This window comes from Mus musculus, chromosome 15, assembly GCF_000001635.26.
Source record: "Mus musculus strain C57BL/6J chromosome 15, GRCm38.p6 C57BL/6J".
In the NCBI taxonomy this organism is placed as follows: Eukaryota; Metazoa; Chordata; class Mammalia; order Rodentia; family Muridae; genus Mus; species Mus musculus.
The window spans coordinates 55167226-55194950 of NC_000081.6; the positions used below are offsets into that span (position 1 = coordinate 55167226).

Consider the following 27725-nt stretch of genomic DNA (forward strand, 5'->3'; position numbering starts at 1 on the left):
TGCTTCACAGACATGCGGTCCTGGGTTTGATTCCTTGCCATCCATAAGAATCAGGTGAATCAGGAGTTTATAGCCATCCTCGGGGCTAGTTGGGCTCTAGACCAATCTACCTCAATCCTAAAGCAAAGGAAGTTCAGATCCTAGAGCCCAGCCAGACACAGCTAAGCCCTCATATTTAAATCCAACACTGCTACCTCTCCTGAGCCTTGTGTGCTAATAATAGTCCAGAGAGAAATGTAACCAGCCAGACCCCCTCCCCTCAGTGAGACCCCCAAAGGGGTGTTGCCTTTATCCGCCCTACTTCCTTCCTGCACTAGGACAGATACAACCAGAAGTAGTGAGAGGAGTCACATTCCACTTTTGCAGCTGGTAAAGTTTCCACACCCCTGATCAGTGCATGCCCCAACTCGTGAGCTTCTTTTTTTCCCCCTCTCGTGTGCCCATAGCAATTGGTCTTTTGATGCAGGTGACCTCCTGATGGCTTCCAGCCAATAGATCAGCTCACAGTCCTGTGTGAGAGTGGATCCCAGCTATTCAGAGGTTAGTTTCCTTTCCTTCCCCGTGGTGGTGCAAACTGTAGACCTTTCCTTGTGCTCCAAGGGAGGAGCGCCTGCCAGAGCGTGGGGAAATGCTAAGTGGGAGCGGGCCCACTACAGGGGAAAGTGGAAACATGACTGATCACCACTGCACAGAAGCATCTCTGTGGTGCCACCCCTTGCTCTCCTCGCCTGTAGGATGTTTAGTGGCTTACTTAGGGGTTTACTGCTGTGAAGAGATACCATGACCATGGCAACTCTTATAAAGGAAAGCATTTAACTGGGGTTGGCTTACAGTTCCGGAGGTTTAGTCCACATTGTCACAGCAAGAAGCATGGCAGAGCACAGGCAGACATGGTGTCACAGAAGGACCTGAGAGTTCCACATCTTGATCCCCAAGCAACAGAATGAGAGTGATATAGGCCTTGAGCATTTGAAACCTCAAAGCCCACCCCCTAGAGACATACTTCCTCTATCAAGGCCACAGCTACTCCAGCAAGGCCATACCTGATAGTGTCAGTCACTATGGACCTATGGCCATTTCTATTCAAACCACCACACATAGTCTCTCTAATTGCTGCATGTTGCCCCTGCTTCTCTCCCATGCTCCCACATCCAGCCCTTCCCTGACCTGTCTGACTTCTTGCTCCTTGGTCCTCTGAGATGCCCCACTAGTTCCCAGGGAAATTCATTTTGTTTTGTTGTTTTTTTTGTTTTTTTGTTTTTTTTAAAGTTTTTTTTTTTTAAGATTTATTTATTATATGTAAGTACACTGTAGCTATCTTCAGACACTCCAGAAGAGGGAGTCAGATCTCATTACAGATGGTTGTGAGCCACCATGTGGTTGCTGGGATTTGAACTCTGGACCTTCAGAAGAGCAGTCGGGTGCTCTTAACCACTAAGCCATCTCGCCAGCCCATGTTTTGTTGTTTTTGTTTTTGATTTTTTTTTTCAGAGTTTGAGACACGGTCTTATATATCCCTGGCTGGCCTCAGACTGCTATATAGCCAACATTATATAGCTTTGAAAGCTTGATCCTCAAACCAGTATGTCCCAAGAACTGCACCCAGGAGTCTGAAACAAGACAGTTCCCTTGAGTTTAAAGCTAGCCTCAGGTACATGGTATGTTCTGGTCTAGCCTGAGCTAAAGAATAAACCCTTACTTCAAAAACCAACTATGAAACAAAAGGCTATTTTAAGAGAGGGGTATAATGTTGAATTCTATGTAACCCGGTTTGTTCTATGGCTCTGTAGATTGTACTGAAGACCTCATACATAGACCTAAATCCTTGTAGACAAGGATGCTCTCATTAGATATCCCCAGGAAGACCTGCTGTTAAAACAGCAGTGACCATTTCCCTTCTGCTTTCCAGTGCTTCCGTGGACACTCTGGGCCACACATCCTGTAGTCACATGGATTAAATGGTGGCTTCTGCTCATCTTCATATTCAGGGCTTTTGTTTCTTCTTCTTTCAAACGCCAGCTTTTATCACTCTCCTGTAGCTTGTTTGTTGAGATAAGCCTGCCCTAGATGCCTAGTACTATGTACCCAAGGCTAGCCCTGAGTCTTTCTGCCTTAGCTTCCTGAGTACTAAGATTGTAGCTCTGTACCACCACACCTGGTTTATGTGATGCTAAGCTCCAAACTCAGGCCTTAATGCATAAAAAAAAGCAAGCGCTCTACCCACTGAGCTCTCCCTCCCCAGCCTCCCAAGTGTTTTATTTATGCCCATTTTATGCCCAACTGATATGGGAGAAGCTAGAAGAGGTCAGAGTGATGCTCTAAAGGATTTACCGATAAACTTGCTTGGGGGAATATTAAGTTATATAAAATAGACTTTAAAGGTCTGCAATATGGCCGGAAAGTAAGAAGTCTACTAACCAGACATTAGACATTGTGAGGAAGAAAACGGGATACCATGATTGGAGTTTAAGGTGACTGAGAAAGTTTCTGCTGATGTTCATTCACCAAGATTGACCTCCATTCCTATAGCAAAGGGAGGCAACCCTGACTTAAAACCAGCCATTAGGGCTGTCCCCCTATCAAAGAACTAAGAGGTAGTTCCAAGGTACAGCCCAGGATCACAGTTGTCATTACATCTTGGTCTGTCATATTAAACCCTATCAAAGAACTAAGGGGTAGTACCAGGTTACAGCCCAGAGTCATAATTGTCATTACATCTTGGTCTATCATATTAAACCCCCTGTGCTCTTATTAGGAAAATCTTAATCCTAACAGGTGGGCAAGATGGCCCTGTAAAAGAACTCTTTGAAAACAGCACTGGTATACTTAAGAAATAATGCTGGTTATATTTCTACTGTGTAAATCTCCCAACTGCCCAAGAGACCAGACTTGCAATCTGGTGTCTCTTTTTAAATTACTCAAAGTGTAATCTCAGGCTGGAGCTAAATAAATTTAAGGATGACAGCTTATGTGGAATGTCTAAGCCTAAGGTTAGTAAAATATTCTACATGAGGTGACCATACCTTGGGTGTTAGCCTCTTCTGGACCAGTTCTCTTACAGTCTTTCCTTTATGAATCTTCAAGTATGAAGTGATTTCTAAGTGAGAAGGCATACTACTTTTATAACACAACTAATACTTCTATTGTCTCATGATTATGAAAATATACACAATAAATAATAACTTTAATGAAACATTATAAAGCCCCACTCCTCCTCTGATCATAGGGAAAGTCTGCAAGGCTTGCTGTGGCTTGTTTTGAGCTGAGTGCAGCCATGCCTGGTCTCTGCCCCTCTTGTATAGTGTTTGGTTAGGCTACTGTAGTTGAATGAAGCCTTTTAGAATGGCTGTGGCTTCGAATCCATACTTGGCTTCTCTCTCAAATGCATGTAAGCTCAGAAAATGACTCTTTAGAGAACAGTAAAAACCCTGTGGAATGTGAAAATTACAGCTTGGGTTTCAGAATATTAGTGTCTTGTTTGCTTCCACCTAATTCAAAATAGCAAGCAAAGAGGAAGGGCTCTTCAGAGAGGAGAGAGGTGACAGTCCCTGGCTACTGCCAGTGGTATTTACTTAGTCTTCCCTCAGTTGGTTAGAGAATGGTCATTGAACTTCTAACATCTACCTCCTCTGAATTTAGATGTCTAAGAAATGAGAACCTTTAAGACACCATGATGGTCTGTTAGGAGTTCCTAGTTTAGTTGGAAGGGTAAAAATAATGTATTATACCTGGCCTGGAGGTACAGGTCTATGTATGCAGCTACGATTTCAAGTTGGAAGCCAACCTGACGGACATAGCAAGACCCTATGTAAAATAAGATAAGGGGGTTAGTCCAGGGAGAGCTCAGACAGTTCAACCCCCAGACCCCTCGTGATAAAAAGAAACTGTGTATGATGGCACACTTGATGTTTGGGGCTCATTGGCCAGCTAATTTAGTTTCAGACCAATGAGAGGCTCTGTCTCATAAACAAACAAACAAGCAAACAAATAAATAACGTACCTGTAGAGTGTTTACTTAGCACGTACAAAACCCTAGGTTCAAGACCCTGTTCTATAGAAATAAATGAGAGATAGACAAACAACGGACTATCAGACAGAGAGACAGACAGACAGACACAGGTTTATATTTAAAAAAAAAAACAAAAAACAAAAACAAAAAACCAGGTATGATGACTCATGCCTATAATCACAAAGTCAAGAGTGTGAAGCAAGAGAGTCACTATAAGGAGCTTGAGGCTAGCCATTCTGTCTTGAGAGAAAGAGAGAAAGGATGAATGAATGGATGGATAGATAGATAGACCAGGCAGGCAGGCAGGCAGGCAGGCAGGCAGGCAGGCAGACAGACAGATAATGGTATCACAGGTTTTTGGATTAATCCCTCAGTTGATAAATGGACATATAAGGACCAGGAATTTGAGGCCAGCTCTACATTATAGAGCTTGAAAGTACCCTAAACTACGTGAGACCCTGCCCCATACAAAACGGGGACTGACCTACCTTATCTTGAAGAAGTGGTACCCATGCCTTGCATATGAACTGTCCTTCTCATGAGCATCTCTCTGTTAAATACCATGCTTAAATGTTATAATTGCCCCTCAGTGAACTCCAGCTCACTTCTCTGTGAGCTCTGTTTCTGAAGACAGGGAGAAGGGTTGAGACCACAGCTCAGAGTGCGCTTTGCCAATAAGTGTGAAGTCCTGGGTTCAATACCTGCTACTTCAAAAAGTAAACAGAGAAAAGCTCCATTAACTGTTTCGCTCAACTGGGTGTGGCGGTGCAGGCCTTTTTCCAGCCGTGGGGAAAGCAGAAGCAGGCAGATCTCTCAGAGTTTTAAGACAGCCAGGGCTTCACAGAGAAACCCTGTCTGGAGAAAGAAAAAAGAAAACAAAAAGTCAAACTCTGTATAGTGACTCCCATCTGTAATCTACGTACTTTGGAGTCTAAGACAGGGGGACAGCCATAAGACAGCATGGGTTACAAGTGGGACCCTACATATATTTATGTGGGGGGCGGGGAGACTACAGGGATACATGTAGGAGAAAAACCATGACTTTTAACTTCATTTTTTAAAAAAGTTTTTGTTGTTGCTTTAATTTTAAGTTTAGGGAGAAAGAGTAAAAGCTATGTAGGTTGCTACTTAGTTTAGATACTTTGATGGAGACTTAAGGTCTTAACTGATGATAGAAAACAAGATTCCACCTTCTATCCAGTCTCTCCCTGTGAGGCCTGCTCCCTCTACTCCTCTGCTCTTTCCTTTTAGCCAGCACAGCTCCCATCTTCACACAGCACTGGGCATGAGCCCCTGAGCCTAGATCTCAGCCCTCCTTCTCACCAGCTTGTATCCTGTATCATCGGGGCAGCCACTCTTGAGGGGTTTGTTTGTTTGTTTGTTTGTTTGTTTGTTTTTAAGATAGAATTTCCATGCATAATCCAGACTGTGTAGCCTGGAACTCACTGTTTACCCTCAGCTGGTCTCAAACTCATGGAAGCCATCTTGCTTCAATCTTGAAGGCTGACATTTCAGATGTGCTCTTGAAGGCTGACATTACAGATGTGCTCTTGAAGGCTGACATTACAGATGTGCTCTTGAAGGCTGACAATACAGATGTGCTCTTGAAGGCTGACATTACAGATGTGCTCTTGAAGGCTGACATTACAGATGTGCTCACCGTGCTTGGTTTTAGGAGCCCTACTTCTCAGGAAGAGTTTAGATATTTCCAGAAAAGGATGGAAGGAAGAAAATGGTTAAGAAGAGGGGGAGCAAGGTCTGAAGGCAGAATGAGTAGGCTCTGTTTAGGGTACAGCATGGAGGAGATAATGGATCAGAGGACATGTTTGGTCAATGTCCCTTGCTGTTTGCCTTCCCCCATTCCCTTCCCTTTCCCAGAAGGCAGTATTTATACTCATATGTGTTAATGGAATAGTGGTGTTCTCTTACCACTTCACACCCCAATTAGAAACAACAAATCTATAACTCTATATAGATAGCTATAATATCAGAATACTTAAAATGTCCAATACTCATATAAGCATTTATCTCTAATTAATGCTATCTTCCTACTCAACACAAGTCGGTCTGGATCATGCATTCAAAACTGTTGAAAACACTCATGTGTAAGTTATGCCTGGGAGACTAGTTTATTATATGGGAGAGCAAAATAAAGTATTTTTGTTGTTGTGTTGTGTTGTTTTGATCACTAGCTGAACACCTGGTTAGCCAGGAACCTAGCCATAGTTTGACTTCTTCGTTGACAACAACTTTCTTTGGTTTCTATAAAAGTATAGGCTAAGTGCTTGGTCGGGGGAGTAGGGAGAATTTGAGTTATAGATAACTCTCAGGATAAAAAGAAATCATTCCTAGCCCACCCTCAGAAATAACCCTATTAATATTTGAGTGTAGTTTTAAATTTTCAGTCATGGTCACATTAACATATGACTTTATTTTGTTTCATTCAATACTTTTCCCCCTTTGGGACCACATCATACTTTATAGCACAAGCTGATATTAAATTTGCTCCTTAGCCCTGGCTAGCCTCACCCATGCTCTTTCTACCCCAGCACTGGGAGGTCATGCTGTGTATCCCAGGCTAGCCTGATATGTTTCTGAAAAGCTTTCTTCTTAAATCCCTCATATCTTCGGCCTCATACCCTCATGGTAATTTTGACCTTCCCCAGAGTCCTGTTAACTTGCTTGCTTGCTTGCTTGCTTGCTTGCTTGCTTGCTTGCTTGCTTGCTTGCTTGTGAGACAACTTAAGCTAGCCTCAAACTAAGCTCTCTCTCTCTCTCTCTCTCTCTCTCTCACACACACACACACACACACACTCACTCTCTCTCTCTCTCTCACACACACACACTCACTCTCTCTCTGTCTCTCTGTCTCTGTCTCTGTCTCTGTCTCTCTCTCTCTCCCTACCCAGACAGGATTTCACTGGATTTCACTAGGTAGCCCTGGCTGTCCTGGAAGATAGTGATATGTAGACCAGGCTGGTCTCAAACTCACAAGGATCCACCTCCCTCTGCCTCCCAGAATGCTGAGATTAAAGGTGAGCATCCCGATACCTGACTTGGCCTCAGACTCCTTATGTAGCAGGAAATAGTCGTGAATTCCTGATTCTCCTGCCTCCGCCCTCCAAAGCGTTGGAAATAGACACGCACTGACATGCCTTGCCTGTCCCAACCTTGGACCCTGGATACATTTCCCATATTTTCCCACATTACACAAGGCTTGCCTGGCCCATTTGAATTTTTTTTTCAGTGTGTAAGGAGATTGCTATCAGCTCATTTCTATTCCTGTTTGGGCACCTGAATGGGGCAGTTCCTTCTATTGTGTGGCCTTTCCTCTGGGTTACTGTGAATCTGGGAAATCTGACTGAGATGCACACCAGGAAAGTTGGGAACGAGCTCAGAAGCATGAACAGAATCTGCTGAGTGTTGGCAGAAGGCAAGGCTCAGCCATGCACAGCTGTGTCCATGGACGGTGGCTTTGTGCCATGCTGATTGATGGGCCAACATATGAGACAGCTTTACTAAAAGTCAGTTTGCCTTATAAAAGGGAAGATGGTTGAGACCAACAGCCACCCTCTGGATTACCAACTAAAACGGAGTTGATGTCCTTGTTAGTAGAAATATATAAAGAATCTTAATTTTGATGCAAGATGGAGTTTGACTTTTCCCTTCTATAGTAGCCACATGAAACCTTTAGGGTAGTCGTCATCATACACAGGATTCAGTTTATTCAAGTTTCTGATGTACTAAGCCCAATAATTTGTTGGTGGGAAGGGGGCAGAATAATTCTTGAAATAGAATCTTATGTCAGATCCCTCACCAGCCTGAAACTTATTTGTAGCTCAAACTAGCCTCAAACTCTCAGCAGATCCTCCTGCCTCGGTCTCTCTTTGAATGCTAGGATTATAGGCATCAGCCACTGTCTGACCAGGCACTGACTGATGTTTGTCCGTATTATCACATTTAAACTGAATAGAAACTCCCACAACTAAGTACAATTATGTTTTAAATTATTACATGTGTGTGTGTGTGTGTGTGCGTGTGTGTGTGTTGCACATGTGTGCAAACGTGTGCCATGTGGAGATGAGAGGGCAGTTTGTGAGAGTCAGTTTTCACTCCTACAGTACGGGAGTCTCAAGGGTCATCAGGTTTGCAGAGTAAGCGCCGTTATCAGCTGAGCCATCTCTCTGACTCTAGACACCGTTACTGTCACCACTGTACACATGAGGAATTAGCTCATGCTTAAAAAAAAAGTACCATGGAGATAAGTAATACAGAGAGGACACAAAACTGTGGGTGCACTATAGATTTGAAAGTACCATTGGTGGACTGGAGAGCTGGCTTAGCGGTAAAGACTGCTCCTCCCGAGGTCCTGAGTTCAATTCCCAGCAACCACGTGGTGACTCACATCTTCTGAAATGGGATCTGATTCTGGTGTGTCTTCAGATAGCAACAGTGTTCTCACATATATAAAATAAATAAATCTGAAGAAGAAGAGGAGGAGGAGGAGGAGGAGGGGTAGGAAGAGGGAGAGAAGAAAGAGAAGGAGAAGAAGCAACCCCCCCCAAAAAAAAAGAAAGAAAAGAAAAAAGAAAGTGCCATTCAGTGACTAAAATAAAGTAAGTGCAGTGATTCCCTAAAGACAGCCCTAAGCATTTCCTCCTTCTATCTACGCATGCTTATGGTTCTCTAAGGAGATGGCATGAATGTGGCCTCCTCTGATAGTCTCTGACTTTCCAGCCTAGACAGTAAAGCTGTCATGGTTGATTGGTATTTGACATCTATGCCAAGATATACAATAGGTGAAAAAAATGTTCTTCTGGTGCTGAGACAGCTGGATAGCCACATGCAAGAATGAAATTGGCATCTTACCTCACACCTTACATAATTAAGTCAAACTGTGTCATTGAACTAAATATAAGAAAAGAGAACACGAGGGGGGGGTAAACGCATGTGCTTGGGCAAAGACAAGAGGAAAGGAGATGTGTGGAACCACATCGAAATGAAAACTTGTGCTCTGAAAATGGGACCTGTTAAATCCCAACAGGAGAAAACATTTCAACACTATACGTCTAAGGAGACACTTACCTTCAGACCATGTAAAAATCAGTTAAACTCAATAAAAAAGGGTTGTAACCAGCCAGGTGTGATGGCCCAGGCCTGAAGCCTCAACATTTGGGTGGTAGAGACAGGAGAATTATGAGTTTGAGGTCATTGTGAACTATAAGAGTCTGTTTCTCAGAAAAACAACACAATAGGCAAAAGACGTGTAAGCCATTTTTCCCTCCACAGGAAATACTCAAAGGACCATAGATGTATGAAAATGATCGAAGTCATTAGTCATCAGGGTCATACAGACCAAACCCTTGATGTGATATAGTGTCACACGCACAGAACACATACAGTGGAAGAGAACAGCTGATAATGACTTTTTTGGTTATAATGTGGAGAATTTGGAAAGCAGTCTGGCACTTTCTCAAAAAGCTGAACAGTTTCCACATGGCTGAGCAATTCCATTTCTGTATATATAATGGGAAAAGAAGAAGAAACACACAATGCTGTACAGTCAGGGTTTTGCACGCATTGCTTAATGGCATGATAGGAGAAGCCTATTACTAGGTGAGTTTGTCATTGTATGGACATTATATAGTACACTTACACAAACCTAGGTAGTATAGGCTATATTGCATGTATGTAGTATGGCTTGTTGCTGATAAAGCTGAGGTGAACCAAAACCATATATTAAAAGAGAGAACCAGGCACAGTGGTCCGTATCTGTGTTTACAGCATTTGGGAAAGAGAGACAGGAGGATATAAAGACCTGGGCTAGTCTGAGCTGCAGTCTGTTAGTAGCTGTACGGTATTTGTTGTTGTTTTGTTGATGTTTTAGTTGGGGGATGACAATGTTGTACCCTGTACTGTGGGGATTGCCACATGATAAGAACCATTGACTTGTACCAGCTAAGTGAGTTATCATATGGTATATGAATTATATCTGAATAAATCCAGAAGTGAAGTGAGGGGCGAGAAGGCAGATGCAAAGTCAGCATCCTGGTAGCGGTTGCTTCCTCTTCCTGGAGCTTCATGTGTGCAGCTCAGGTTGCCCTCCATTGCAGAGGCTATAGCAAGACGTAGTGCAGGGTTGCATATCTGGCTCTGGCTACCCCTTCACACAATTGTGAGAGGCCTTCCAAGCTATAGCCACAGAGGGGACGACGGAGTTAACTCCTGGGAAATCTATAGGATACTTAAGAGACAATGAAATGATGATTCAACCCACCAAATGAGAGTAATTTTTTTTTAATTTTAAAGAATCTTTATTTTTATTGTGTTTGGGTGCTTTGCCTACATGTATATCTGTGTACCATGTGAGGGCCTGGTCCCTATAGTGGCCAGAAGAGTAAGTCCGATCCCCTGAGACTGGAGTCGTAGATGGTTATAAACTGCCATGTAGGTGCTGGGAATTGAAACTGGGTCCTTTGGAAGAGCAGCCAGTGCTTGCCATCTCTCCCGCCGCTGAGAGTAATTTTTTATATAGCAGAAGGCAATCAGAAGCCAAATGCTTGCTCTAACATGATGACTTCATGAACGTACTAAAATCCAATCTTGAAAAAGACTCGGTCTTAAAGAGCAACCAGGATGGGGCCCGGCCATTCCTGGATTGTTAGGGGAAATGAGTAGGGATGAGCTGGGGACACTGGGGTGTTTTAAATGGCAAGCTGGACGAGCTGAGCCTGCCAGCTGGCCTCTTTCCTGCAGCCTTGGCAGGAGCAGGTAGCCAGCCACTTGTCCAGAGGCCACCAGCTCCTTAGCAGAAGTCCAAAAGGACAGAGCAGGTCATGTTTCTTCTGGTTACATGAGGCTCCGGGAAGTAACCCTGTGCACTTGTCCACTCAGCACCTCAAAAGGAAAGCAGCGCCCATGCTGGAAGAAGCTGAGTGGGACCAAAGGCTAAGAGCCTGCGCCAGATGTGGAGAGGACGTTTAACAGCCATGCTAATTTAATTACATTATTGGTTCATTTAGTGTGTGTGTGTGTGTGTGTGTGTGTATGTGTGTGTATGTATGTATGTATATGAGTACATGTGCGCGCACCACAGCACACATGACCTTCAGAGAATCATTTTTAGCAGTAGGTTCTGTCCTACCATATGATCCCTAGAGCTAGAACTCAGGGCATCAGACTTGGAGGGAAACGCCTTTACCCAGTGCATCATCCCATCAGCCTGTGGATAAAGTTTTATTTGTTTGTTTGTTTACTTATTTATTTATTTACTTGCTTTTTTAAAGACAAAAATGTAAGGTAGTGTCTCACCATGTTGCCCAAGCTGAATCTGACTGAAAGAACTGTCCATCTCAGCTTCCCGAGACTAGTGATAAAAGGCATGTCCCACCATACCTGGCTTTATAAGGACAGACGTTTCAATACACATGTGGATGCAGTGTAGCTAGGAATTCATGAACATTATTTGCTGGTTTGTTTTTTTGTTTTGTTTTGTTTTGTAAACTTGTTATGTAAGGAAACACCTCTACACAGCTCAGATGGGGCTGTGACCTCCAACGTTAGCTGTTAAGTAAGCAGATGCTACCCAAGTGGGTCTAGAAGAAGTACAGTATCCGGATTGATAAGGACCTGAGAGTTCTGGCAGGAAACGATGCCCAAAATGTGAAAAGCGAGGAGACAAATGTTTCTTCTGTTTTCATTCGAAATACCATGAGGGTCTTCAGATGTGGGGGGGATGGTGGTGGTCCTTGTTTGTCCTGTGGGTGCGTCCTTCTGCTGGAGTCTCATCCCAAGCACAGGCTCCCAGATCTCTCTACAGGGCTTTCATTGATGTCATTTCGTCTTTCTCTCAGTGCTCAGATAGCTGCTGTATGTCCTGCATTTTTTATGTTCCCCATTAATAACAGTGGGGTTCATTGGTCTGATATTGAAAACCTACTAAAACTTGATAGTTCAAACAGCTCTGATGTACTCTTTCTTCTCGCTCTATGGGTCACATGGATATTTGTCTGCTATTTCTCCTGGGTTCCTATGTGTGGTTGCTGGTGGGTCCACACTGGGTTTCTGTTGGCCTGGCAGGTCCAAGATGGCCTCAGTGTCTGAGAATTGGTCCTGGCTATTGCCTCCCACCCTGGTTCTCCTTGGGGCCATTCTGCTAGAAGCCTGCACCTGCTTTTTACATGGTAATTTCAGGATGGCACCCCCAGGTAAAGGCAGACGTTTGTTAGCTCTCTACGGTGTACTGGATGGCTTAGGCAAGAGACACTTGTTAGCTGAGCATGGTGACGCACGCCTTTAATCCCAGCACTTGGGAGGCAGAGGCAGGCAGATTTCTGAGTTCGAGGCCAGCCTGGTCTACAAAGTGAGTTCCAGGACAGCTAGGGATACACAGAGAAACCCTGTCTCGAGCCCCCCCACCCCAAAAGAGACACTTGTTTCTGAAGTCAAGGTCAAGATGCCAGTCAGTTCAGTGGGGGCTTGCTTCTTGTGTGCACATAGATGGCTGTCTTCTTACTACAGCCTCACTTGGAGACAACCAAGAGGGAAGAGGCAAGATCTTCTTTTGTCTTCTTTTCAAATATTTCTATTATTATTATTATTAATTTATTTATTTGTTGGTGTATATGTGAGGTGGACATATGCATGTCACAGTGAGCATGTGTGGGTGGAGGCCAGAGGCCAACTCTGTGATTCTCTCCTTCCACTCTTACCTGAGTTCTGGGAGTCAAGATGCCTGGGCTTCTATGGCCAGTGCCCTTATCTTCTGAGGCACTGTACTGCCTCTCTTTCATCTCTCTTCTGAGCTCACCATAAGGGCTTTAATCTCAAAAGCTAATTATGCCCAAACTCCTTGTCTCCAGGTGCCATCACATTTAGAGAGTGACTATGTAAATTGGGAGTGGTGACACATAAAGTCATCCCACAGTTTTAACACAGGAGTCTAGGAAATGGGATTGGAAAACAGTGTAAGCCAATTAAGAAAGGCGGGGCATAGAAACTCCTAAGTACTCTGCTTGCTTTCATTCCTTTTCCCTTTTTTAGAAATATCTATCTATCTATCTATCTATCTATCTATCTATCTATCTATCTATCTATCTATCTATCTATGAGTACACTGTTGCTTTCTTCAGACACAACAGAAGAGGGCATCGGTTCCCATTACTGATGGTTGTGAACCACCATGTGAGTACTGGGAATTGAACTCAGGACCTCTGGAAGAACAGTCGGTGCTCTTAACCTCAGAGCCAACTCTCCAGTCCCATCCTTTTTCTTTTTTTATTCCTTGTGGGGGTATGGGAGTCAATGCTAGGGACCAGTCCCAGGCCCAGGTAAGCACTGAGTTAGACCTCCAATGCTGCCAACTTTTCAAGGTGAATAACTTGAATACAGCCTTGTAGTCTGTGTTTCTGGTTTTTGTCTAATTACGAGGAGAAAAGGTGTCTTGCTTACTTCTTATACTGACCCTCTCTTGGAATTGACATTTGTAGCAGCATACGACAGCTACATCTGACTGTCTGACAGCTCTTCCATGACACTTCCCGGAAGCCCATGGTGTTGGATTTCAAATGAGCCATTTTCCTTTTGTATATATTTACTTTACTTTCCTTCTCTTCCCCCCCTCCCCCCTAGACTGATGAGCCCTGAAACTACACTCCTCCAGCCTAGAGAGGAGGAGGGGGTGAAGTATGAGCGGACCTTCATGGCATCCGAATTCCTGGACTGGTTGGTTCAGGAAGGTGAAGCCACAACAAGGAAAGAGGCAGAGCAGCTTTGCCACCGGCTTATGGACCATGGGATCATCCAGCATGGTGAGTGGACCAGTCAGTGCTTGCTGCGGCGACAGACAAGTCTCATAACCTGTGGCTTGTAGGGGCATACACTTAGTCCTCATTCCTGACCCCTGAGTCGATGTGTCTCTGGACACTGTGACTTGTTCCTGTGTCGAGAGTCAAGTTCAAGTCCTCATGCTTCTTGCCTTGCCTGTTCATTTGAGATCAGTTTAAGGAGATGTGTTGTTTTGCAGTTGCGTCAGCAGACACTAAAGAGGAAAGGTGAAGTCTTCTTTATTTTTAATTTTATGTCTATGGGTTGCTGACCTCCATGTGTGTCTGCTTTATGTGAGTGCCTAATGCCCACAGAGGCCGGAAGAGGGAGTTACTGATGGAGCTCTGAATTGCTGTATGGATGCAGGGAGTTGAAGCTGGATCCTCTGAAAGAGCAGACAGTGCTCTTAACTGCTGAGCCCTCTCCCCAGCCAGGGAAGGCAGATGCTTAGAGAAGTATCAAAAGCTCTGCTTAGGTATGATGTCGCATCACAATTCCACACACAGCTGGCCCTCACAACGCATATAGTTCACTCCGAAGGTGAAGGCAGGAAGATTGGAAGGTTCACAATCATTCCGAGCCAGCCTGAGCTATGAGAAACTCTCAAAACCAAACAGAGAGGACTGTCCAAGGTGTGGTCCACGACCATAGGCAAGGAGAGGGGGGGGGAGAGGGGGGGAGAGAGAGAGAACCGAAACAGTTTGAGCATCATGACAAAAAACAGACCTGGAGACATGAGGGCAGAGTGGAACAGCCTGATGTGAGTAGCCTGCCCTGCCACCTGAGGCCATGGAAAAGCCCCAGCCCATGCTGCTGCGAAGCACCAGGTATGGGTCTGTGGCCATGCAAGCAGCTGGAGTCATGGTCAGTGTTAGTGGCTCCTATTACCACCAAAGCGTCATGTGGGCATCCCTTGTCTGGGCTGTCTCCTAGGATCGTGTTTATGTCCAAGGGCTGTGCAAAGCTGGGCCTGCCCCTCACTGGCTGCAGCATTCCAGAGGACTGGCCCTGCACCATGAGTACCTGGGTAACACAGTTGACCCTGGTATCAGGGGTGCAGGTGAGCCGGCCCCGAGGGTGTGAGCATGGGAAAGCAGGCCCCATTACTCTCCCCTTACCTTTTGCCAACTGTGGCAGGCGGGAGAGCTGGCCTTGTCCCACACTGGCTATAGCACTCAGGAGAGCTGGCCTGGGACCTCACTTGGGCAGCATAGAACCTTCCCTAGTGGTATGGATACAGGAGAGCTGGTGGGCTGACCGACTCAGCCACCACCCAAGCCCAGATCCAGAGCTGTGAGTTGGCCCATCCCTGCATCTACCCCATCTACAAACTGCTACAACCCAGGAAGGAGCCAGTCCTGCAGATCCAAAGCGACAGGATCTCCGCAACCCAGGGCAACAGCAGGATCTCTGAAAGAGGTCTCAGTGAGGATCCAGTATTGACCGTGTAACAGAAGCCAGAGGCTTCCACCCGTGACTCATTTCAATGACTAACTGCGAATAAAGATGTGTGGACAAGGGGGTGTACTGTGGGACCCACTACAGCTTCCACGATGAGACGATTTTTGATGTTGTTGTTGTTGTTTGTTTTGTTGCAAGGGCGGAGGGCAGATATGAAGGGATGGGGAGATGAGTGAGATTGGAGTGTATGATTTGAAATTCATAAGGAACCAATAAAAAGTTTTTTAAAAAAGGGGAAAAACCATTAAAATAATTCAAAAAAGGAATAAGCAGTTTTGTTTGTAAGACCTGTTGTCTACGACCTTAGGTAGGTAATGCTTGAGACAGGAGAATGATGTGCAATACAAGCTGCAGTGGTGAAGAGGGAACACAGAGGGGCTTTAGAAATGTTTCCTGCCTAATGAGATAACGTGTAACAATGCGATATAACCTTTGGCTAAGAGTTTTATTATCTCGACTGCACAACAAATAACTTGAAAGCTTAACCAAAACTTGATGGCCCACATCAACAACAATAAATTTTATGAATGTGAAATGATGCCTCATTGTAGACGCCCGACTCGCCAGCAAGAAGGACGCCACAACAGGATTCTTCTGCACACCTTTATTGGGAGAGCTTGATAGCGAAAGTGAAAGACCCCGAGCCCCAGAACTGGCGCTGCTTATATAGGCCTAGGAGTGGCCTGTCTATACCTGATTGGTTATGCTTTCAGTACCTCATTTACATGCCTCGGGCCAGGCAGTGACTAGGCAAAAAAAACTCTACTGCACATTCGCACATTGGTTGTTTACCCATATTCATGGGCGTCGGCTTATTGAAGCTAGCACCATCTTGTAATGGCGTTTATTGGCTTCCCACACCTCATAGATTTCAGTGGGTCAGGAGTTGGGGTGAGGCTTAGCTTGCTGGGTCTCTCATCTGAAGATGGAGGTACACTGTTAGTCAGAGCTACAGGACTGGAAGATTCCCCTGCACAAGGACTTCCTTGTTGCCGAACAAGTTGACTGTGGCTGTTGGCAGGGGACTTCTGTCCGCGCCTATGTGGACTTCATCATGCTACCTGAGAATCTGCATAGCACAGAAGCATCACATCCTCCAATGGGAGTGAGCCAAGTGAATAAAAGAAGTCATAGAGGGAGTCACACGGTGTCATCTCCTCAGTCATCTCTTGGATCTACATTTGACCCTACTGATGTGGAGGAAGGCAAAGAGTGGGATAGCATTAGCTACATTGGAGATACATTGCAGGCTGGTTATCACAAGAGCACAGCTGGGATCCAAGCTCCACCAGGTCCAGCCAGTTACTTTCTCTTATCTGGGACGTGAGGATGTCCTCATTGGGCCAATGTAGAAATAAGTGAGCAGGCATAGAGCTCTCATTTAATGCCCCTGCTCTTAGTAACAATCCACTGAGTTCATCTACCTGCAAGGTGTGGGCTTGGGACAAAGAGGAGGTTGGAAGCATGCCATTATTCCCAAGTCTATACGGAAGGTGACGTTAGAGTCTGTGAGCTCTTCCCCAAGCCCCGCTGCCTTTCCAAGCTGAGGATTTCTGTCACAGGAATATGACAGTGGAACTAGAGAGGTGAAAGAAACTTAAATTTAGAGTAATGTTTTCCTAACTCTAGAATGCAACCCTCTAGGGGGCATGAAATAGTTACATTTAGTGTGTTCACACCCACCTTGACCCATGGAGATATCCGAGGACAACTTTCAGAGTCTGTTCTTCCCTTCTGCCGTGTACTCCCCGGGAATCGAACTCAGGTTGTCAGGTTTGGCAGCAAGCACCTTTACTCACTGAACTATCTCACTAGCCCTGTGATGTCATTCTTGAAAACCCTTTTCAGCCCTATGAATAATAAATGCAAATGTACGTTTTTTACCCCTCATTGTCCACTCAGCAGACCTGGGAACATGTTAGAAATGAAGAAACTCCCACCCTTTCCATGTTCTGCTGACCTTCATCTATATTTTACCACGATCCCCATGAAATTAGAATGTACACAAGGTGCTGAGCATGATGGCATATGCCTGTAGTCTCAACATGGGGAGGTAGAGGTTGGAAGATAACAGCATTTAAGGTCATCCTTGACTATATATCAAGTTCAGCATTAAAGCATGAGGGGTACTAAGCCCAACTACAATAGAAAATAATAGGGCACAATTGTGTAGTAATTTTTTGTGATTTTGTAAAAACTTTTGTTTATACATAAATAATATAAATACTGATAGTCATATAGTATATGTATCTACAGAGAGGTATGCATACTTAGATATGGTCATGTGTTGTACTCTAAAGATTATTTGTTCCTCTGCTCCAGGATTAAGTATTTAGAGAACAGCCAATGTGGGAGCATTGGCTCCGTTGGCTTTCAGTGTATTCCTGGGCATCCCCTGTGTACCACTCCTACCGTGTTGAACTCACATCTGACTGTTGATGACCTTTTATGTCCATGGCTGGATTAAGTTCACTGAATATGGGAGTTGTAGATGAAGCATGGCCCCAGCGTGTTCTCTGGCCTTATGTAGCTGGTAGTCCTGTAACTATAGAATATAAGATAGTTATAGAAGCAAACCATAAAGGGTACTGGATATTTTATGTGTATGAGTTGCAAAAGTAACTTTTATTTGTCTGCACTTATTGTTGTCTCGGACGTTTACTGCCTCAGCTGCTAACTTAGGCCTGGTCCTGGAAGCTTCTAGCCTTCATGTAATCTTATCTAGGCCTAAAATATTTTCAGCCTCTGAGACTTGCTGCTAAACAAGCTCACCCTTTCCTAGTTCTTCTTCTTCTTTTTTTTTTTTTTAAGATTTATTTATTTTTTTATTTATATGAGCACACTGTAGCTGTCTTTAGATACTCCAAAAGAGGGCATCAGATCCCATCCCATATGGTTGCTGCAAATTGAACTCAGGACCTCTGGAAGAGCAGCCCCCTTTCCTAGTTCTTTCTGAATTTTTGCTGGCTGGTCAACTTAAATGTCCTGGTTCAAAACTTCTCTCCATGCTGACTGATTCAATCTGGATTCTCTTTCTTAGCCTCTCCTAAATTGCTCTGTTTGGTCTCATACTAACTGTGGCAATATCTTCTAATCTTTTGGCTTCTTCTCATTTTTTTTTACTTGGTTCTCTCTTCAACCTGTCTCTGTAAAACTCTACAGGTAAAACTGCCTCTCTCTCTCTGCACTCCTTATATAGCTTCCTTTTTCTCTCTCTTCTTGTGAGAGTTGGTTGTACCCTATTCTGTCAATTCTTTCTCTGATTCATCACTTTGTCTGCCTCTCAATTCGGTATCACTTTCGAACAAAGGTGCTTCATTCTACAAACTAACTTTATCTTAGTTGTTTAGAATTAAAGGTGTATACTAATGGTGTATGTGCTTTCCAGCCAAGGGGATTAACAGTGTGTGCTGAGACTGAACCACACCATAACTAGTAACACCCTTTTTTCAGTAAATAATACAATCTAAGGGTTCACAGTGTGATCAAATACTCTACAACAATGAGGTTTTTTTTACCTGTATATAAGTACCACATGTATGTCTGGTGCCCACAGAGGCCAGAAGAGGACATTATATCCTCTGGAACTAGACAGCTTTGAGCCTTTATGTGAGTACTAGGAATTGAACACGTGTCCTCTGCAGGAACAACAAATGATCTTAACCACTGAGCCCTCTCTCTGGCTCTTAGTAATTTAGTCTCTTAGATCTAATAAAGTAGCTATTTTTAAATTTTTTTGCTGCATTTGATATGAGATCTATCATCTTTTCAAAGTTGTAAGAGTACACATACAGTATGGTAACGAAAAGGTAGGCATTATTATTTTCATTAATGGATCAAGAAATGAAGATAGCAGTAAGTTAGACAGTTTGTCTGAAGCCTCATAGGTAAGAATAGCCAATTGGGTATTACTGCTAGTAAGCCTGAACATGGACTCAGAGTGGCTGCCCTTTTCCCCAGTGAGCAAAGGCAGTTTCTCTGTTTGAATCTACCATCATTTTGTTCCAAAAAGAAAAAGCCAGATGATCCCAAGTTTTATGAGAAAACCAGTTCCTTACCCTACAGTCTACTGACTCATTCTGTAGATGAGAAAAGACACCAGATGCCAGGAGTCGTTTCCAAATTATTTCCAAGGGATGAGTAATTATACCTCAATTACTGTGTGGTTTTATAATGCTGTAACCTCCATGCCATAAAGATGAGCCATGGGAGATAACATCAAGGCATTATTAATAGAGAATCTGAATGCAGTCGAAGCTTCCTCCTAACTGTAGAAGGACTGAAAGTTCTGTATGTAGAGTCTATAGAGTTTCAAGCCCATTTCCAACATTACTAGATTTCTAAACTCGGACTTAGGAAAACACAATCACCACCGTTAGAGTCTATAGAGTTTCAAGTCCATTTCCAACATTACTAGATTTCTAAACTCGGACTTAGGAAAACACAATCACCACCGTTAGAGTCCTCATTGACATTCTAAATTGTGTAGCCATTAATTAATTTCAGAAGTTAAACATTAAAGCAAGTTAGCCCTTAGGCTTCAACTACAAGGTCTCTGAATGAAGTCAGGTAACAAGGTTGAAACTAGTCAGTGTGAGCATCAGGCCTTCTCAGGAAATACTTTGTCCATGAGTGGTAAACGATACTTTTACCCAGGCAGTAGTTATTAGATGAGTAACTAGCTGGCATTCATGTTTATGGACATGTATGTGTCTCCGCAGGCATTTGTACATACTTATACATATGCTCATATTTTTCTAGTTCATTTGTTCTCCTTTTTTTGTGTGTGTGTGATTAAAGACACCTTAGGTAAACGTTATACCTTACCTAAGTTTTTATTACTACTAAGTGTCTATACATTATAGACACAGTTTGTGTGTGTGTGTGTGTGTGTGTGTGTGTGTGTGTGTGTGTGTGTGTGTGTATGTGTGTAAGACCCTTGAAGGATCTTAGCAAAACTGGCCAAAACTCACTTTATAGTCTAGGCTGGCCTCAAATTCACAACAGTCCTCCTACTTCAGCCTCCAGGGTATACGCCACCACATCTGAATTTTCACTCCTAGGGTCTTACCAGGTTACTTTGGCTGACCTTGACTCTCAATACCTCGGGTTGAACTTGAATTTGCAGTCTTCCTGAGTCTGCCTCCCAAGTAGCTGTGATTATAGGCCTGCACCTCCAGGCCCACCTCTTTCTTACTTTCTAACAGTGTTATATTTACTCTGGGCTAAGTACTGGGCTAAATATTTTATAGGTTTTAATATATTAGGTAGATATCATGAATATATTTCACTCATATTGTTGTTTTTCTGCCACAAGGGCATCTTGGCAGTCAGCAGCCAAGGAATACCACAAAGTTACAGCATGCAACAAACCTCACACAAGAGACTTATTGGAAAGAAGAACAGAATGGTGGCTGCCTCTGACAGGACGAGGAAGACTTTGATAGGGTTTTTGGAGCATACATAGTGAGCTTAGTGGGAAAGGATGGTGTGCTAGCAAATATTGTATGGCCATTAATGCTGAGTCACAGGGCAGGAACTTCCAAGTTTGAGAACTCAAGCCAAGGGCAGGGTGTTTTTCCTTTGGCCTACATCTTGAACTTGGGATCAAGTCAGAGTCAAAGTGTTCTTTCCTTGGCATTTTACCCTATACATGTGTGTATTGGTGTGTGTGTGTGAGAGAGAAAGAGAGAGAGAGAGAGAGATCTTATTAAAGAGATGCATGTCAAATACCAGCCCTGGGCAGATGGTAATTGAAGCAGAAAGTTGGAGGACATCTGGGCCTGCCTAGTAGGTTTCAGACCAGCTTGTCCTCAGAGTGAGAAGTCTCAAAAATACATATGTCATCATTTTTATAGTAGACCTGCAACACTGATATAAGTATGGAAATTTAACAGTAAAAAAAACTCTGAGGCTGAAAGTCTCTTAAGATATTTTGCAGGCCGGGCGTAGTGGCACACACCTTTAATCTCAGCACTCGGGAGGCAGAGGCAGACGGATTTCCGAGTTTGAGGCCAACCTGGTCTACAAAGTGAGTTCCAGGACAGCCAGGGCTATACAGAGAAACCCTGTCTTGAAAAGCAAAAAATAAAAAATAAAAAAGATATTTTGCATGGTTGCCTACAACATAGGCCATAGCTGCTGTAAGCACTGTGCCTAAGAAAGATGCTTATTTGAGCTGTGGATACAGCTCAGCTGATGCAATACTTGCCTAGTGTGATTGACACTCTAAGATTGATGGTCAACACCACATAAACTAGGCATGGTAGCACATACCTGTAATCTAAACACTTAGATGGTGGATGGAGGATGCTTTAAAATTCAAGGTCATCCTTGGCTACATAATGAGTTTGAGGCCATCCTCAGCTAGATAAGACCCTTACTCAAGATGAAGAAGAGGTACTGGAGAAATGACTCAGTGGTAGGTAAGTACTTGTGGCGTGTGCAAAGGACCTGCTTTCAGTTCCCAGCACCTACATAGTGGATCAAGTAGTAGATTCAAATCGGAGCAGTGAAGTCTTAGAAACTGCTGCCTCTTACCCACTGAGGAGGACCAGATGCTCATTGTTAGCCCCACAAGGCTAAGAAAAACCATTGTTAGCACATAAAATCTCAACTGTGTTGACTCTTTGACAGCAGCTCATGTGGCCTGGCAGATGATGCAACTTATTAAAAAAATAATTGTCAGCCCATAAAAATCTACCTTTTTCTCCAACACTAACAACCTTGGAGGTTTTGTGTAGCTTTCGCAAGTAAGGTAGACACAGTTTTTTAATATTAAATATTTCCCCAGTGGCCTTAGCTGTCAACTGGTTATCTTAGCTCTAAGAGGAGAGAGATGGAAGCCAGATAAGCACAGGGAAAACCACTCCCAGTTGCAGCCGCTGACCCTGGATAATCAGGTTCCTGCTGCCGCGGGGTCCACAAGGATGCATCATTTCCTCCTCTTCCACTTCGGCCAGAGCACTTTAGCAATATCAATACTTTCTAAAGCCTTCTGGCATTTCCTCTTAGGTCTATAATTATATTAGACTTTGAAATACACTGGAGAGCAGTTTTACATACATTATCTTTCTAATCCTCCCAGCTTCCCTTAGGGGAGCTATGCGTATACTGTCTTAAGGGAAGAGACATTTGCTTGAGAGTCAACGATGCTAGGTTCAGATAGAGATGGGTGGCATCATCCCAGCAATCAAGGTCATTGGTCAAGGTCAGCCTAAGGTTACAAACAACTGGACCAAATTAAGTAAATAGTTTAAAAGTTATAATAAAGAAGGAAGGGGAGAGGAGGGCTAAAGAAAAATAATTTTCTTTCTACCCTTCTTAAGTTCTTCATGAAGTCCCTTCTGACAAAAGCTAAGATGAAAAGAAAGAGTGTGAGTGTCGCTTAGTTGGCAGTGCACTTGCACAGTGTGCACACAGCATGAACTGACTCACCAGCACTGTGTAAACCAAGCACTTAGGGGTGGGGTGGGGGGGTGAGGTTCAAGGTCATCCTAGACTACACTTAGTTTGAGGCCAGCCTGGAAACAAAAGAACCCCATCTCAGGGGGAAAAAAGTCAATAGAAGTTTAATAATATGTATACCTCTTATACACTTGGAGAAAACCCAGAGAGATAAGCAACCCTCAAAACCCTTGTTCCATTCCTGAATCCCATGATGAAAAAAGAAAACGGACTCCCTTAGGTTGTCTTCTGACTTCCATAGGATTGTGAGGTGGCAGGTGAGCATACACACTTGTAATCTGTACATATTTAAATGAAAATATACATTTTTGCATATATATGCATATATATGTAAAAACAAAACCCTAGTGTATGATTTTAGTGGCTTTTCAAGTTATAGTGCTTAAAAGCTTTAAGGATTAAATGTGCCATTCCTATTTTTGTCTAAAATGTCTTGCTTTTATAAATACGATTTTTCAGGTGGTTCTTCTGAGGTTTACTGTATAGGTTTGTAGATTAAAAAGATAAAAAATACGTAAAGTTTTAAAAATGGTCAAGAGCTGGTGTGGTGGCGCACACCTTTCATCCCAGCACTTGGGAGGCAGAGGCAGGAGCATTTCAGAGTTTGAGGCCAGCCTGGTCTACAGCCTGAGTTCCAGGACAGCCAGGGCTATACAAAGAAACCCTGTCTCGAAAAACCAAAAAAACAAAAACAAAAAAATGGTCAAAGGAATTTTTATTATACATATGTCACAAGAAATCGAAGAGATGTTTTTATTGCAAACATGGTCCCTAATTGTGCTCATAAAATTCTCTTCATTCTCAGCCCACCATCAGGGGCTGGTGTGTGCTTGTGTGCAGGCGGCAGGCACTCACGGGTCTGGGCTCCTTTTCCGTCCCACGCCACTTCATTTTAGTGTGGCTCATCATCTCATGATTGAACTGTACTGTTTTCTCACTAAGGGCAGGCCAAAGACAGACAGACAGACAGACAGACAGACAGTCAGTCAGTCAGTCAGAGAAAGAGATTCTCTATTTTCAAGTGTATCCGTGATGGGGAACGAGAGCTAAGAATATCTGTCAATGAGAGAATATTTATCTAGTATTCATGACATTCTGGGTTTAATTCCTAACACACATAAATATGAAGGCTGAGTGAGGAGCTTGATCAGATGTCAGATAAGTTGAGACAGACATCAGGGGGAGGAGGATTGTTCTAAAGTGCTATAGCAGACTATTTTGCAAAAAATAGGCTTACAGGCTGGGAGATTGGATCACAACAGTCTGACTAGAAGTACGTTCAGAGGGAAGCTTTCTGAGAGGCTAGGCTGTCCTCGTTTGGCCTTCCTTCCCTGTCTCAGTTAGGGCTTCTATCGCTGTGGTAAACACTATCACCAAAAGCAACTTGGGAAGGAAACGGTTTATTCAGCTTACACTTCCACACCACAGTTCATTACCAAAGGAAGTCAGGACAGAAGCCCAAGCGGAACCTGGAGGCAGGGACTGACACAGAGACTGTGAAGGGAGTGCTTACTGCCTTGTTGCCTCCAGCTCACCCAGCCTGCTCTCTTACAGCACTCAAGATCACCAGCCCAGGGCTGGCATTACCCACAGTGGGCTCCGCTCTCCCATCTCAATCGCTGATTATGAAAATGCCCTACAGGATTGCCTACAAGCTGATCTTATGGGAGCGTTTTATCAATTGAGGCTTCTTCGGAGATGACTCTAGCTTGTGTCAAGTTGCTGTAAAACTAGTACATTTCCTTTAGGGCACTCACTTACTTACTTACCTGATTTTACCTGCTGAGCCACTGCCCAAGCCCCTTCATTCTTCTTTGTGCCCGAATAATACTCTATTGTATAGAGAAACTATATTTTCTTCATTCCTCTTTAAATAGGCACCTACACTAATGCCTTATACTAGCTATTACGAATAGTCTATAATAACCCTGGGTGTGACCGTGTATCTTTTATGTGCTGACTTCATTGTACCCAAGATGGCCGAATCATGGTAGATCTGGTTTTAGGGCTTTGAGGAACCTCTATACCAGTGGCTCTCAGCCTCCTTAACCCCTGACCTTTTAATACAGTTCCTGATCTTGTGGTGACCCCCCAATCATAAAATTATTTTTGCTGCTACTTCATAACTATAATTTGGCTACTGTTACGAATCATACTGGAGCCGGGCGTGGTGGCGCACGCCTTTAATCCCAGCACTCGGGAGGCAGAGGCAGGTGGATTTCTGAGTTCGAGGCCACCCTGGTCTACAAAATGAGTTCCAGGACAGCCAGGGCTATACAGAGAAACCCTGTCTCGAAAAACCAAAAAGAACCCCCCCCAAAAAAAAAAGAATCATACTGGAGATATCTGTGTTTTCCAGTGGTCTTATGTGACCCCTGGGAAAGTCGTTAAACCCCCAAATGGACCCACTGCTCCACACTCTATTCCCCAGTAGCTGTACTAGTTTGCATTCCACCGATAATTATGAGGACCCCTTTTACTCCAATTCCTTGCCAATTCCTGTTACTTGTTTATTATTATAGCTGAGCTGACACCCCCACCTTATAGTAAGCTACAAAGTGGCTTTTCATGTGTATTTGAGCCATTTATGTGTTTCTTTTATTTATGCTCCTGAGAATTGAACCTAGGGCCTTGTACATCCTAGGAAAATGCTCTTCCACGGCTGCAGCCCTCCATGCCTATGCTGGCTTTGAGCTTAATTGGTAATCTAGCCAGCCTTAAACTTGTAATAGTCCTGCCTTAGTCTTCAAGTAGTTAGGACTAGAGACTGCTACCATAAGAGCCACCTATAGATTTTTTTTTTTGAGAACATGTTTATTGAGATCATTTGTTTGATTTCTTCTTGGTCTTCTTCTTCTTTTTCCTCCTCCTCTTTCTCTTCCTCCTCTTTCCTCTATTTGTTCTTTATGCTTCATTATAATCTTTCCTGAAGTCATAATTTAATATAATTTTTGTTTTCTCTACTTAGAATTTCCAGACCTTTGGATTGGAATATATCTCAATTGACAGAGTGTTTATCTAGCATGTATTAGGTTTGGTTTTGATCCCTACCACCATAGGAACCAGATATGGTGACGTATGTCTAATCCTAGCCTTCTAGAGGGAGAGAGGCGAGAGGATGAGAGGTTCGAGTCATTTTCAGCTACATAGTGAGTTTGAGGCCAAAGATACACAGTGCCCTGTCTTTAAAAAAAAAATAAAAATAAACAAGGTATATAGGGGTAGAAATTTCCAGCTGTTACATGCTTTAGCCCTATCTTCTACTTTATTATAATTGAATCCAGAAGAAGAAAATTGGACAGTCAAGGTTCCACTGCAATGTGAAAAGTAGGGTTGGTAATGTCGTAGGCAAAGACATTGGCACACAGTGTAGTGTTGGGTTTTGGCTAAAGGAAAACGGGCCCGTAGCTGCACCAAGTTTTAACATCTTGCAAAGCATAAAGGGAGAGGGAGACACTAATTTGGTGCAGACTTCCAAATGAGAATGTGGTTCTAAATGAAAGGTTCTCTTTCATGGAATGTTGTCACTGAGTTTCTCTTTCTGGGCATCGGTGTGCTGCCTGTCTGCCACTGCGTGTCACTTGTTGCTGCAGATCCAGACTGTGTTTAGCCGGTGACCATAGGTGCCTGCCCACTCCTGCCTCATGCCTTCCTGAGATCAGGGCACTCTACACTCCCTGCCTTACTCCTCAGTTTATCCACACATACACTTCTTCACACTGTGTCCCAGGCTAGCCTGGAACCTACCACACAACTGAGACTGATCTTAGACTCACTACAGTCCTCCTGTGACTGCCTGTTAAACATTGGGAATTGCAGGCATAAGCCACCAAGTCTGGCTCTGGATATTTGCTGTCTACTTCTTATTAGAACCCGAGAATGTCCTAAAAGCTAAGCACCTAATCTTTGTACCCTTGATGTGTATTGATGGGTCCCAGTATCTGCAGGCTCTACATCTGGGGGCTTGACTAGCTAAAGGTAGAGCACATTTGGGAAGTACAATTGCATCAGTCCTGAACCTGGACTGGATTTCTTGTCATTGTTTCTAAGACAATACGGTAGCAACTGCATCACATTTGCATTGTGTTCTGTATTATAAGTGAACTAGAGGGGAGATGAAATTTACAGGAGAATATGTACAGGCTATGTGCAAACATTGGGCTATTTTATATAGCAGACTTGACTATCTATGGATCTTTGGTATTGGGGGGTCTTGGACTATGTCCTGTAGATACTGAGGGAGGACTGTATCTTAGAAGTATACAGTTTTCTGCAGGATACTCAGTTTGATTTTTCTCTGGTAATATAAGTATTTGGCTGGTTTATGTAATGGTATATAGTCGAACATGCATACTGCATCGCAGGTTGATTGACAGAAAACCAGGAAATGCTCAAAGTATGGATTATAGAACATTCCTCCTTCTCCTCCTCCTCCTTCTTCAAGGTGAACTTCCTATTACTGATAGGCATGAACTTGGCTGAAACATTCAAATTTAGGGAATGTAGTAATCAGACAGTGGGAAAACTCCCTTTCACAGAGTGTATCAGAGACAGGCATGGAAGTGTATGCCTGTAATTCTAGCACCAGTGAGGCAGAGGCAGGAGGGATGGGAGTTCAAAGCCAGGCTGAGCTCTGTAGAAAGGTCCAGTACAGAGTGGGTTATCTGAAATCTCGTGTTAAAAAAAAAAGGCCAAGAGTGAAGCCCTTTTACTGGTTGAATCAGTAGGCTCCTGGGTCAACTTCGAGGCTGAGGCTTTAGGTAGGGCTTCATTCTTTCTGTGACCTCGGCCACCTGCTTGTGCTGTAGTCATTGACCTCATGGCACATCATCCTTGCTATTACACTATGCATCCTCTAGAAAATCTCCCAGGAGCCTCTCTGGCTCTGGTTCCTAAGCCTGCATTAGTCAGGGTTCTCTAGAGAAAAAGCTGATAGAATACACACACACACACACATATTTAA

General features: G+C 43.6%; 1 protein-coding gene across 2 annotated transcripts in view; it reads left to right on the plus strand.

Annotated features, from left to right (window-relative positions):
• Positions 1-27725, plus strand: part of Deptor (DEP domain containing MTOR-interacting protein) — a 146957-nt gene that overhangs the window by 54909 nt on the left and 64323 nt on the right. For both annotated transcript variants that reach the window (NM_145470.3, NM_001037937.3), the window contains exon 4: positions 13640-13818. In NM_145470.3, the coding sequence (NP_663445.2) occupies positions 13640-13818 (179 nt within the window). The remainder of the gene's footprint in view (positions 1-13639; positions 13819-27725) is intronic.